This window comes from Suncus etruscus, chromosome 1 (genome assembly GCF_024139225.1).
Source record: "Suncus etruscus isolate mSunEtr1 chromosome 1, mSunEtr1.pri.cur, whole genome shotgun sequence".
Taxonomy (NCBI): Eukaryota; Metazoa; Chordata; class Mammalia; order Eulipotyphla; family Soricidae; genus Suncus; species Suncus etruscus.
Window position 1 is genome coordinate 144,376,475 of NC_064848.1, and position 14,828 is coordinate 144,391,302.

Here is a 14,828-nt window from a genome sequence, read left to right on the forward strand (position 1 = left end):
TTTTGTGTGGCAGAAAAAAAATCCCATCATCCATCAAACAAAGTGGACTTCTGAAGAGAAGGGGTCAGATAATAATAACCCAAGGGCTGGCCCGGGTCAAATGTCTTCCTGATCTCCTTGAAGGTCTCTGCCAGTTCTTAACTGGCATTTATCTCGGTATAAATTACCAGGCACTTCAGCAAGTGTTTCAGTCCGTTTCCTTTATGGAATCGTTGGTGATTGATCAACTCCAGACGCTCACCTGCTTCTTAAAATCAAGTGGCCTGGTGGTGAACAGCAAGGTTGTTTACATTCTGCTTTCAGAAAAGTCATGAGACCTTTGGGGAAGTGAAGAAATGAAAGTGAAATCAGCTGATAGTGACATCATCCGTCTTTAGACATGGACCAAAGTTCAAAGGGCTCTTGCTTACTGAAAAGTAAGAAGCAAGGCGAGCAGGTTCCTAGCCCAGGACCAGGACCGTTTCCAGCTGCATCTCCCAGAGTGTTCGCCTCACCAACAGGAAAGAAGCAGCCACCCCAGCCCCACATCCTGCACTGGCTTTTTATGAATCTTGCTGTGAGTTCTACAGCTTCTTTCTGTAAGTTACCTGCCTTGCATGCCTTAGCAGAAGCCTACCAACCTGTTAGGTACTTTGTTCTCAGACTTTTGCAGGTTCTAGCAGAGCAACCTCTCTTCCTTCATACTGTCTTCCCTGAAGGGGTAGGATCACACACAGCCCCATCCACCCCTCCACCTTTGGATGTGATTAAGGGATCTTCTGCCTTTACCCTTGGTGTCCTTGAATTCCAAAATGAAGAAGCTAAAGTCAGTAGGATTGAGTTAGAAACTGTGGGGGCTTGGTCCCCCCCACCTCTGTACCCATAAATGTGGTGGGTGACAGAAGTGAACAATAGCAAAAGCAGACCCAACGTAGCCCAACTGTTGACTCAAAGATAGTTGTAAAAACACTGCAAATCCTCCAGTCATACTGGAAATGGGGAAAGACAAGTGTCCTTGATTCTGCAGACAACGCGTTATGAGCGCTTTTCCCACACCTTAAGGGAAATTGGTGGTGGAACTTTAGTTCTGTCGCATGCAAGATAACTTTTTATCTTAAAAATTTATTTTTAAATGCCAACGATTTTCTCTAGTAACTTTCTTGGTGCTGCATCCCTTATACAAGCTCTTGAGGAAAGGGGGAAAAGAACACACAAACGTATCTGGGAGACCTTTTCTCCTTTCTTCAAGACAAGTACCAGTTTTTAGTATTTTCAACCTTCATGAGAATCTCAGCTCAGACCCACAAATCAGTTCACAGGAAATTCTCCTTTCGCTTTCGTTATACTTTTTGTTTTGTTTATGTTCTTTCCTGTTTATTCCTGTGGTTTACTTTATAATTTTACGTTTTTATAAATTATGCATAACAATCTGGGAATTACTTTAAAGCAAAAAAAAAAAACTGTTGCCCATAATTGCAACATTCAGGACTTTTTACTCTTTCCTCACTGTGTCTTAATGTAGATACTCTCTAACTGGTGATTGTGATTCTCAGAACCCATTTTCCAAAGTTTACAGATCTGCAATTTAATCCTAACATGGAGCGTTACTGTTGTTTCCCCATTTCTTTCCTTTTTTATTTTCAAAGTAATGCTGTGATAAACAGATTGACTGGTTGCATTTCTGAATGTGTGTGTGTGTGTGTGTGTGTGTGTGTGTGTATTCCCAGCCCCAGAAATTTTAGAAATTTTTCACATTCAATACCAGCCCAAAAAATTTTAGAAATTTTTCACATTCAATATCAAAAATATCAGATTTACCACACTTGCTATCATCAAGCAATTTTATTTGCAGTTTTGATTAGGAAAACTTATGGGTTATTTTGATGGGGATGTCTTTTATAATATTATGAAAGGAAATAAGCTTAAAAGTGTGTTAATCTGATATAGTGATTTATAAAAGATACAGACATGGCAGTGAATATAGATACTGATGATATGGATATAAATATACAGTGATATATAAAGGATCTAAGGATAAAGATATAAAGGTATAGAGCTAATATGGTGCTGAATGTGGATATATAAATATATGGATATAAAGATTATAGACAGGGATGTATAGAGATGCTAGGGGCATGGATGTAAGAATAGGTATGGACATGGAGACATGGTTAAGATGAGATATAGAGGGGCCAGAGAGATAGCATGGAGGTAAGGCGTTTGCTTTGCATGCAGAAGGACGGTGGTTCAAATTCCCACATCAATATGGTCACCCGTGTTTGCCGGGGTGTAGAGTGTAGAGTGTAGGTTTCTGAGTGTAGAGCCTGAAGTAACCCCCTGAGCGCTGCCGGGTGTGACCCAAAAACAAAACAAACAAAGATGAGATATAGATAAAGCCACTCTGGATTTTGTCTCTATTTCTGGCATATAAATTCTGAAACGTTCAAGAAAATTTTGGATGGTTTCACACCCAGCAGCGCTCAGTTACTCCAAGTTCTGCACTCAAGAATCACTTACAGTGGTGCTCAGGGGGACCATATGGGATATCGGGGATCTAACCCTGGTTTGCCAATATCTCTCTGGCCCACCTGCAGAATTTTGATTAGTACTAATAGAGATGAAGTTGCTTGATTTCTAAGAAGCCTTTTCATGTCCACATGTGCTTGTGTTAACATGCTGCTCTGGGAAAGCCCCAAGCTATAAGCCGGTGCTGGGAAAAACATCTCCTGAGTAGAAGCTGAAACACTCACTCAGCCCCACACCTCAGCTGCACACACTGGGGCCAGGAGGACCGAAGTTGGTGGTGAATGGGTAGAGGTGAATTCCCAGCACCACTGTGAAAGCTTCACCCAAGCTGTTTTTGGCAGCTGTCTGCAAAGCCCTTATCTGTGAGGTTGGAACTTTATCTGGGAAGGCTAGTCAGAGCTGAGTTAGATGGTTCTGCAGGCAACTACAGTTACAGGGAGTTTCCCTGGGCGAAACTTGGCTGGTAAGAAAAGTTTCCACACAAGGGTGGACTTCTTTCCTGAAATGCTTCTTCATGTCTTGTCTGTGCATTTCTTAAGGGAGTCGTTTTCTGTTGCTTGTATGTGAACATTTTTAGATACCAGGTCTATGAGTCAATTCATGTATGTGGAGGGAGTTCTCATGATTTTGATCTTCTATTGTATTCTCATCTTGGTTTTTTGCTGTTTCTCAGTAGATATTTCCAAAGCATTCAGCCTGTGCAAAACTTTTCTTTGTGGTTGCAATTTCCTCCTGACAATTCTGCGTGTGCTTTTCTCATTCATATAGCACATTCTAACTTTATCCTTTTCCTTGTTGTTGGTCAGTCACATTTCACTCATGGACCCATGTGATGTGTCTCAGCAATGGTCCTCCTCTCTTGTTTTGTGTTTCTTGGTCCCATCCAGTAAGGTGCTCAGGGCTTGATTTTTGACTCTTGGCTCATATTTTACTTCTAGAAGGTTTTCAGGGACCCCATATGCTGAGGATTGAGTCCAGTTTGGCAATATGCAAAGCAGAAACCCTACCCATTCCCTCTTCAGCCCCAGGATGTGAGACTTTTATTCTGCAGAATGTTTGACTTCTTTCTTCTTCACTGTGCAGCCCAAACATAAATGGGTCTACTGTGCCCCCTTTCCAGAAATAAATTATTCAGTGGACCCCACTCACCCCCCAGAAATCTACCTACTTGTTTTATTATTTACAAGTATATTTATTACAGTTTTTACCCAAGGGACTATAGACAACCTAAATACCTATCAAATAATAACCAACTAGATTATATAGTATACTAATAGAATAGTATGCAGCTATTTAAGTTTACCTCTTTGTGCCTTTTATAAAATAACATTAAGAGTTCTGATTGTGGGGCCACCGGAGAGATAGCACAGTGGCATTTGCCTTGCAAGCTGCCTATTTAGGACCAAAGGTGGTTGGTTCGAATCCCGGTGTCCCATATGGTCCCCCCGTGCCTGCCAGGAGCTATTTCTGAAGCAGACTGCCAGGAGTAACCCCTGGAGCACTGCCGGGTTGTGGCCCAAAAACCAAAAAAAAAAAAAAAAAAACTTAAAAGAAAAAAAAAGAGTTTCTGAATTGTGGGGCCGGAGAGATAGCATGGAGGTGGTGCGTTTTGCCTTGCATGCAGAATGATGGAGGTTCGAATCCCGGCATTTCCATATGGTCCCCTGAGCCTGCCAGGAGCGATTTCTGAGCGTTAGAGCCAGGAGTAACCCCTGAGCACTGCCAGCTGTGACCAAAAAGAAAAAAAAAGAGTTTTGATTGTGTTGGGGCCCAGAACAATAGTATAGATATTAAAGCACAAAGCTGCTTGCACACAGCTGACCTGAGTTTAATCTCTGACACCCCATATGAACACTTGAGCCCACCAGGGAGTCATTTCTAAGCCAGACCAGGAGTAAGCCCCTGAACACTCCAAACAAGGGTTTTAAGTGTGTCAAGTGAAAAAAAAAAAAACGAGAAAGGTTTACACCATACGATTCACATAATAATAATAAGCTTCAAGGAGTCCAGGAATTGGACAGGATGGAAACAAAACCAATTTAAAAAAATATAGTGTGACCAGAGTGATAGTACAACAAGTAGCAGTACTTGCTTTGTTCACAGCCAACCCAGGAGTAATCTGGGTGTGGCCCCAAAACCAAAAGATGAGTAAATCTGTAGGAGAGATACTAGGATAGGTAGGGCATTTGCCTTGCATATGGCCAACCTGGCTTCAATCACTGGTCCCCTGAACATAGCTAGAAGTAGCCCACAGAGCCAGCTGTGCCTCACCCCACCAATATGGAGGAGGAGGGAGAGAAGCTACAGTGTGAAGGCCCTAAGGTGCAGAGGATGGGATCTATATGTAGTTATTTCATTAGGGGAGCAAAGAGAAAGCACCAATGGCACCCATCCCTGGCTTCTCATGGCTCCCTAAGGGAAATTGTGCCAGTCCCTCAGGTGCAAACTTCCCTGTGAGCTGATGGTTACAAATGTCAGAGATAAAAGCTGCCATTGCCTCAGTTCCTCCATCTCTCAGCAGCAATCTGCCCATCCCCCCAGCCTTGATGCCTAGAGCTGCTGTGTAGGGGGAACTGCACTGGTTAGGAGGATGCAGACCAGACTTTCTCCCCCATTAGGCCTTAGATTCTTTGGTCCACTTCCTGGCCAGCATCAACTTAACCAGCATTAACTTAAGTTGATGGTTAAGTCTCTTCCAACAAGGCATTTGTACCAACCCAACCATGCACATCCTGGGTCTGTTCTTTCCCTAGTCCGGATAGGCCTCCCTCTACCCACAGGCCTCAAATCAAGGGCTTCATGGCAGACAGACCTTCCTGTGCCCTGGACTCACCCCTGTTTTATTACCAACTTTTCACCTTCACTTACTATTTATGTACTTCCTAGATCTTTTCCAAAATGATCACTGCATCTTCATAAAAATGCCTGTTGTTTTATCTCCCCCAACTAAAGAGTATTCTGAGGAAAGACCCAGCACCAACTTTGTCCTGTGACTCCTGCAGTAGGGAGGACAGAAGGGTCAGTAATGGGGTCTTATAAGAAGTCCCCCACCCCCCATACCCAGTTACAGGAGAAAAAGCTGGACCTGTATGCCAAGGGTTGAGGGGGGTGCAGACAGACGACCCAAGTTTTTTACTTTCTTTTCTTTTTCTTTTTTGTTTTTTGGGTCATGCATGGTGATGCTCAGGAGTTACTCCTGGCTCTGTGCTCTGAAATAACCCCTGGCAGGCTCAGGGGACCATTTAGAATGCTGGAGATCAAACCACTGTCCGTTCTGGGTTGGCGCGTGCAAAGCAAATGCCTTACTGCTGTGCTATCTCTCTAGCCCCAGATCTGAGTTTCTAATTACTCATTGTCTCTTTAACTTTGGTTCCTTCTCATTCCTGAATCTCAGTATCACAGACACTAGAAGTGGAGTCCTGCCAAGAAAACAAGAAGAATTTCCAAGATGCAGGAATTTTTCCCTCATTTTTCAGGATTTTTCTTTCTCTCCCTCTCGTTTTTTAACCTTTGTTCCCATCCCAAGTTCTATGTAGCAAGGGATAATAAGCAACCAAACAACTGAACAAATAGAATAATTAATGTTCACCCTTTAAACTCAAGTTTCTCAACCAGGGGTCATGTGGCCCCACTGGGGCCCTCCCAGCATATCCCAAGGGGGACACAAATGAACCTGTAGGTCAAGATTGGGGGTTACAGAAAGGAAACGAGGTCAGAAGGGGCCAGAGTTTGAAAAGGTTGAAGAAACACAAGTGTAGACAACTTATTTCAGTAGTTGATTGTCAATGATGATACCGATCTGAACCTTCTGATGTTATTGTTGCAATCTTAATGCAGTTCTATTTCTGCCTAACCAAGTTCATCTTTTTGTGGTACATAGACGAGGGACATCAAAGTGTTAATTAAAAAGCTGGTGCAGAGGCTGGCCATATCCCAAGTTACCTGTAACCCATGGACCTTCCTCCCCACCCTCTCCACACCACTTGGGCCACATTGCCTGAGTCCTACTTGGAAAACAAAGAACTTGAGCTCAATGTTTTCTGTCAGAGGAAATATGACATGTTTCCTTTTCTTCTTCCCTTTTTGTCAGAACCACAACCCCACCCATGCACACACAAATCCTAAATTGCATTGTCTAAAAGATTTTCAGGGGGAGACTAACCAGGCATTCCAGCCTGGCTCTTAGCCTTGTGCTTTATTCTAGTAATTTCATGTTCCCTTTAACTGCACTTCCTCCCTGCCTTTTGCTTGCTTAGAATCTGAAGCCTTGGCTCCTCTGAATTTGGGTATCCTGGGTATCCTTTGGGTACAAACTATGTACCTAGGGCTATGTACATGGATATTTGTGAACTTCAAGGCCAGAGAGATTAGTACAGTGGATCAGGTATTAGCCTTGCCACACAACTGACCAGGGTTGGATCCATGGCATTTCATATGGCCCCCTTAAGATCCCTGAGCACAGAACCAGGGGTAAGCCAGATGTGACCCAAAACCAAAAAGGTAAAAATGCTATGCACTTCAGTTTCATTGGTATCTGGAAGGGAGAAGCCAAATCAGATTATTATAAAATATATGTGTGTGTGTATATATATATATATATAGTTTTGGGGCTACATCCAGAAATTCTTAGGGATTACTCTGGGCTCCAGGCTCATGAGTCATTTCCTTGCAGTGTTCAGGGGGACTATATGAGATCCTGGGGATTGAACCAGTTTTGATCATGTGCAAGCAAATATGCCCTACCTGCTGTGCTATCACTCCAGCCTCTCCGACTGGATTTTCTATGGATGACATGATCTTGAAGGATCAGGGACAGCAGCATGTCCAAGGGCTCAGACTGGACTGTACACCCTTGCAGGCTGCTTTGATGTTTATTCCCTACATACAGGTTACCTTATTTTAATAATTTTAATAATTACTTATTAAAACGTATTACCTAAAGTCTCATCACCAAAATCCCTGAGCCCCTTGGAGCTCAGACCTCCATTTTCACTCTATTTCTGAGCTCCAGCATCAAGAACTCTTGAAGTAGGTGGTTTCTCCTCTAGGATTTTCACTGCTGACAAGCTGTGTGGTTCTGGGATATTTCCCTATTCATAATAAATATTATTGTTCTCTCATTGAGAGGACATCTCATCATTGAGAGGATGCTTGCTGAGCATATATATCACATCCATCAACTCATTTAATTTTTCTCACATCTGCAGCCTAATTTCTTGTTTTCTCACAAGGCCACTGCAAAGAGCCTTCTTCCTCTTGCAAAGAGAGGGGATAATAGATTGGTTCCCATCAGGTTGCCATGAGAACTTAGTGAAATCATACTTGCTATGGACTTTGTGCAGGGATTGGCCCATAATTATGCTCCAGATGTTGAAGTCTGTGTTTAATGAGATAATCTATTCTCAATTTACCATATTTTTTGCTCTATAAGATGCACCTGACCCTTAAGACTCATAGTTTTTAGATGCTCTCCTCACCCTGCACTCAGGCTTCAGCTCTAGGCAGCATTCACTCCAATAAGATGCACTTTGGGGGAGGGTGTCTTCTGGTACAAAAATATGGTAAACTTGATTCCTTTTTGTTGAGAATGTCTCAAGGGCCAGAGAGAGAGAGAGAGTACATGGCTTCCATCCTCGCCACCAGCATCACATTGCTTTAGCTATGCAAGATGACTAACTGAGGTCACTGAGCATTTCTAGAGATGGCCTTGGCAATTCCTGGCAATGCCTCTAGAACTGACCTGTTAGCCCAGTGGTCTGAGCATCATCAGGAGTGTCTTTCACATGACATGAGTACTGAGTGGAAAACCCCACTCAGAAAAACAAAACAAGATTTTTTAAAATATGGCGCACAATCACAAAGAATGAGAACAATCAGTGCTGGCAGGGATGTGGAGAGAAAGGAACTCTTATCCACTGCTGGTGGGAATGCCATCTAGTACAGCCTCTATGGAAAGCAATATGGAGATTCCTTCAAAGTCTGGAAATTGAGCTCCCATTTGACCCAGCTATTCCACTCCTAGGGATATACCCTAAGAACACAAAAATACAATACAAAAAAACCCTTCCTCACACCTATATTTATTACAGCGTATTCACAATAGCCAGGCTCTGGAAACAACCAAGATGCCCTTCAACAGATGAATGGCTAAAGAAACTGTGGTACATATACACAATGGAATATTATGCAGCCGTCAGGAGAGATGAAAGTCATGAATTTTTCTAATACATGGATGTACATGGAATCTATCATGCTGAGTGAAATAAGTCAGAGGGAGAGAGAGAGATGCCAGAATAGTCTCACTCATCTATGGGTTTTAAAAAAAATAAAAGTCATTTTTGTAACAATCCTCAGAGGCAATGAGAGGAAAGCTGGAACACCATTTCACTCCATGAATCTCACCACAAAGAGTGGTGAGTATAGCTATAGAAATAACTACACAGAGAACTACCATAATCATGTAAATGAATGAGGGAACTGGAAAGCCTGTCTGGAGTACAGTGGGGGTGGGGTGGGATGGAGGAGATTTGGAACATTGGTGGTGGGAATGTTGCACTGGTGAAGGGGGTGTTCTTTACATGACTGAAACCTAATCACAATCATTTATGTAATCAAGATGTTCAAATAAAGAAGAAAAAATAAAAATAAAAAAGATTAAAAAAATAAAAATAAAAATAAATTTAAAAAAGATTTTTTAATATAAGTTCTTTTCTCAGGGAAGAAATAAATTGGTTTCTTTGTTTGTTCTTCTCTTCTTTTCACTTTTTATCCTTCCTTGCCTCTCCTCTTTCTCCTCCTTTATTTTATAGTCAAGAATTGTGTTTATTTCTTTATAGCCCTGGTCAAGGAAACGCACAGGTTGATCCTTGGAGTGCATTTTTCATGTTGGGTGTGGTGGAGTCATAAGTCAGAGATTTTACAAGCCCCCATGTCCAGAAAGTTGTAAGATAGTCCCATGTGAATCTTACACTTCCTAGTCATGAGAGGACACACACTGAGCATTTGTGGTAGTGCTCTATCTCTTCTCTGATTCAGTCACTTTTAGTTATGATACCACATGGACACTTATGTCAGACTTATGCCAGTCCTGTTGACTGTTTGTTACCTCTGGGTCTGCTACTTAGTTGGTCTTCCTAAGAACTTTTTTAAATCACTGATAGAGCAAAGGCTAGGAAGTTAATGTGTAGCTGATGACCAACCATATTATTTTTTAATTTTAGTTTTTAGGCCACACACAGCAGTTTTCATGGATTACTCTGGGCTCTGGGCTCAAGAGTCATTCCTGGCAGTGCTTAGGGGACCATATGGGATCCTGGGACTGAACCCAGGTTGACCACGTGCAAGGCAAACCCACTACCTGCTGTGCTATCTCTTGCCCCTCCGACTGGATTTTTTATTCTCTTCAGAACTACTTAAAGACAACTCCTCAGCCCAGCAGGCCTCAAGGCCTTGATCAGAAGGGAAACTTACTGTCACCCTATCCTTTGTGCTGCGTGTTTACTGCATCCGTCTCCCTTTACTGGCCCATAGAAAACTCAATTCTCTTCAAGATATGGGCTTAGGCAATATGTCCTCAAAATGAGGAGACCTTTACAGTACTTTATACTGAGGGGACCAGAGTGATAATACTGCAGAGCGTAATAATATGAGCTTGCCTTGCATGTAACCAACCTGGATTTGGGTGGGACCATATGGGATCCCTGAGCACAGAGCAGACTAAACTCTGAACACCACTGAGTGTGGCCCCAAAACCAAAACCTAAAATTATAATAACTTACATTTAGAAATATAGATGAGAAGCATAGGGGACAGAAAACAATGGAGGAATTTGATTGAGATGTTCCTTTGTGCCTATCCTGACATTCCAGCCCTCCTATACGCACACCGAGCTATAGGTATTTATTGCACTGTTCCACCTGCTGGCATGCTAGGTAGACACAGCAAAAGGGCTGTTGTGTGAATTGATGTGATTGAAAAGAGGTGCGCATATGCGTGTCAGTGGTGCCTCCACGCTTCATTGTGCTACTAGCTGGGACACAGACGTCAAGATTGTGGTGCTTCTTCAGATTTTTACATATGCTCGCCATGGGTCACACTATGCTGGATCTTTTTTTTTTTTTTTTTTTTTTTTTTTTTCTTTTCTTTTTTTTTTTTTTTTTTTTTTTTTTTTTTTTTTTTTTAAATTTTTATTTTTTAATTTATGAGAACAAGGGTGCAAAGTACAGTAAGAGGACAAGGTAAAGTTACAGCTGGTCAGACAATCAACCATAACATAATTCTCAGAAGTCCCCTTGCTGATATATTAACTTTGAAATTTCGACCAAAGAACATTAAGATAAATAACACAAGAATCCATGTACATTACTCTCTTGTCCCTCAAGTCCCCAGATTGTAATACTTTATAATATTTCTTAACAGGTACACAAGGCAATCTAAAGCCATAAACTTACGTAACATCCTTAAACAATTACAGGCATAGTATTTTCTTACATTTCCATATAACATGCAATATTAGCTTAAGTTAACCTCAAATTTTAAGTGAGTTTCTTTTTAAGGATTAGAGTTAAAAGGAGCACAGTAAGAAATGGTGTTAGAGTGGACATTTGTTGTTTGCATAGCTCACCAAAATATGAGGAACATGGAAAGAAATAACCTTAGGCCCTAAGTACAAAGAGACCAGACCACCTGACGTGTTTCCTGGCACAAGACCAAGCTAGGCTCCAAGCAAGCTAGATCGTCCAATCCCAATACATTGTACTGTAGTGCCAACACACTTTTATTTTTCAACACAGTCTCTGTTGTTGGTATCATGTTTCTGTATTAAAGATCCTGGATCTGCATATCTTACATTGAAGTCAGGACGTGGAGCATCCTCTCCTTTCAACCTCACAATCAAAGGGCAATGCAGGGAGCCCTGTCCTGTAAGCCGGTCGTTGTTGTTGTTAAGTCTTCTCAGTGTTAAGGGAAAGTCTCTTTTGAGCAGGTCGAAGTCTGAGCAGTGTAGGTCTTCCATGGTAGAGGATTGCTTCCAAGTGATGTTATAGACCAGCCTGGATGTTTCGTGGATGGCTTTCCTGGTTCAGGGGAGAATGGAATATGCCCTTTCTTCTGACGTCTGTGCCAGGTCGTTATGTCAATGTTCAGGGTGTAAGGTCCCTTTGCACTACAAGGTTTGTGTGTTCTAATCTCTATTAGATAGGATCTTATTTGTATTTATACTATTTTCCCATTTTAATGTGCCTATACTATGCTGGATCTTATTCAGGATCACCATGTTGCTCACACATGTGCTCTCTGAGGCCACTTTCCAAGCCTCCATGCTCACACAGCTTGCAGGGGTCATGCTTTCTCAGTTGCAGTGCTCACATGCCTGACTGTGGTGTAACCAGAAATCACTGTGGTCCTAGGGATCAAAGATAGTGGAGCTGTCAGAATCTCCCTCAGGATATACAGGCAGTACTGGGAATTGAATGCACAGCCTCATGTGTGTAAATCAGGAGCATTAACCACCAAGCCATCTCCAAGGCCCTAAATAGATTTTGGAGTGGGTTGGGATAAATCATACCTGGCAGTTCTGGGGACCAAGATACAGCATGAAGGAATATGTCATGGCAAAGACTGAACCAGGGCCTCCCACATGCAAAGCTCCCTACTTAAGCCCTTTGAGGCAGCTCCCTGATCCACTACATAGACTTTTTAAATAAATACATAAAGGATAGATTGGAAGGAATGAAGGATGGATGGATGGATGGACGGACAGACGGCCGGATGGACAGATGGATGGATGGATTTACTAGTAGACAAATGGTTCTATAGATAGATGATCAGAAAAATAATGGATAGGCATAGATGATTAGAGATAGAAGATTATATGAATCATGAATCAATGGCTAGATTTGACAGTTACAGCCACAAAGACACTAAAAGGCAAACAGACAAACATGACTCTTGTTGAAGCATTGATCCTACTGCAGAGGGAAGATTCAAGAATCTGGCCTGTCAGGTGGGCACAAAGGCTCTAGAAGAAGAGCTGAAGGCGACACTCCAAGGAGGGAAGCCTTAAAAAGGGAGACCCAAGGAGGTGAGAACTCAGAGACCCACTCTGTAGGTGAAGTTGTGAGCACTAGTATGACTGCTGGGAAAGACCAGAAAGGCCTTTGGAGCAGAAGCCTTGGGGTGACTGGGAAGGAGATAGAGGCAGAATGAAGGAGAGATATGAAAGTTAAGGTCAGGCAAGGACTGCACTGGAGGCCCTGTTCCTCAACAGGCAGGGAGAATGACAAACTATCACTGATGTTGCTGTAGAAAGAGGGTACACCTGGCCACAGGAGTCAGGCTTAGAACACATAGCCTGCACACAGCAGCTTTGAAAGAGGCTGTTATTGTTGTAGAATCCAAGGGTTCCGGAATCTGGCCTGTTTCCTTGGAGAAGGAGCTTCACTGGAAAGAGCATTCTCTGGGTCTTTCTGTGTCTGTCCGTGGAACACATTTGAGGGTTTGTGAAATACTAGATGAGCAAACTAGACTCTCATGGCCCTTAGGCAGGAGGTATAAGAAAGAGCCCTGATAGAGAGAGCTCACCTGCTAGTACCACCTGGGACAGCACCACAGAAGGTGGGCATGTGGCTGTGACTCGAAAGATGAAGTAAGTCCTCGGTGTGTGTATGATGTCTGATCACTTTTTAGTTTGTGTGTCATGGATGGTTGCTATAGAATAAGACAAGGTAAAGCAGGGGGTCTTGAGGGAATCTCAATATTGGGATAAGAGAATGACATCTAAAGGCTTTATTAGAACAAAGATAAATTAGGATGCCCTAAATAAGGTATGGTAACTAATGCTTTTATATTTTCAAAAAGTAGGTTTTGTTTGTTTATTCTTTTTTGTTTTGTGGCCACACCTGGCAGCACTCAGGGGTTACTTCTGGCTCTGCTCAGAAATCTCTCCTTGCAGTCTCAGAGGATTATATAGGATGCCGAGGATCGAATCTGGGGGCTGTGTTGGGTCAGCCATATTGAAGGCAAACACCCTAATGCTGTGCTATCACTCCAGCCCCCAAATGTAGTTGTTTTGGTTCAGGGGCCACAACCAGGGGGGCTCAGGTACTTCTCCCAGCTCAGTGCTCACAGATAATTTCTAGTGTTGCTTGGGGATCATATAAAGCTGGCGATCAAGCTTTGGGCTCTCACACACAGAGTCTGTGTTCTAGCCCATTGAGCCCAGAAAGGCTTTTGCCAGAACTCTGATCCTCACTCACACTCAATCAAAAAGGTCCCCTTCTTTTCATAGAAAACCATAAAGACCTGGGGCCAAAGCAATAGTACAACAGGTAATGTCATACTTTCTTTACATGTGGCCAACTTGGGTTTGATCCCCCAAACCCCATATACTTCCTTGAGCCCTGCCAGGAATGATTCTAGAGTATTGCCAGGTATGCTCTCCCCAAAAGTTTTAAAATAATAATTAAAAGAAAGAAAATGGTGAAGACCCTAATTCAGAAAAGCAGATGCCCTGTGTATTTACAGTTCTTTTCAGTCACCATCCATGAGAAAATTTAAGATACTTGAACAGAAACAACCATGCTTCATAGGAGGTTCTCCCTGTTTGGGGGATAAAGGTTTTTCCTTTTTATTTTTCCCATCTTTTGCTGCACTTATGCAAAAACAAAAAAACCTGCTACATAGTAACACTTTGTTTCTTTTATTTTCTTTTCTGATATTTCTTTTTTTATTTTTATATATTTTATTTAAACACCTTGATTACATACATGATTGTGTTTGGGTTTCAGTCATGTAAAGAACACCACCCATCACCAGTGCAACGTTCCCAACACCAATGTCCCAAATCTCCCTCCTCCCCACCCAACTCCCGCCTGTACTCTAGACAGGCTTTCCATTTCTTTCATACATCCTCACTATTAGGACAGTTCAAAATGTAGTTATTTCTCTAACTAAACTCATCACTCTTTGTGGTGAGTTTCCTGAGGTGAGCTGTAACTTCCAGCTCTTTTCTCTTTTGTGTCTAAAAATTATTATTGCAAAAATGTCTTTCATTTTTCTTAAAACCCATAGATGAGTGAGACCATTCTGCATTTCTCTCTCTCTCTCTCTCTCTCTGATTTATTTCACTCAGCATAATAGATTCCATGTACATCCATGTATAGGAAAATTTCATGACTTCATCTCTCCTGACAGCTGCATAATATTCCATTGTGTATATGTACCACAGTTTCTTTAGTCATTCTTCTGTTGAAGGGCATCTTGGTTGTTTCCAGAATCTTGCTATGGCAAATAGTGCTGCAATGAATATAGGTGTAAGGAAGGGG

The 14,828-nt window shown here is 42.2% G+C and overlaps 2 protein-coding genes across 2 annotated transcripts in view; both read left to right on the forward strand.

Annotated features, from left to right (window-relative positions):
- AGBL3 (AGBL carboxypeptidase 3) overlaps positions 1–314 on the forward strand; it is a 66,049-nt gene extending 65,735 nt beyond the window's left edge. Inside the window, exon 16 of the mRNA XM_049782454.1 lies at positions 124–314. Coding sequence (XP_049638411.1) covers positions 124–314 — 191 coding nt within the window. The remainder of the gene's footprint in view (positions 1–123) is intronic.
- A 108-nt stretch (positions 315–422) lies between these two features.
- Positions 423–14,828, forward strand: part of TMEM140 (transmembrane protein 140) — a 19,860-nt gene continuing 5,454 nt past the window's right edge. Inside the window, exon 1 of the mRNA XM_049775626.1 lies at positions 423–578. The gene's annotated coding sequence lies outside the window, so the exon portion shown is untranslated. The remainder of the gene's footprint in view (positions 579–14,828) is intronic.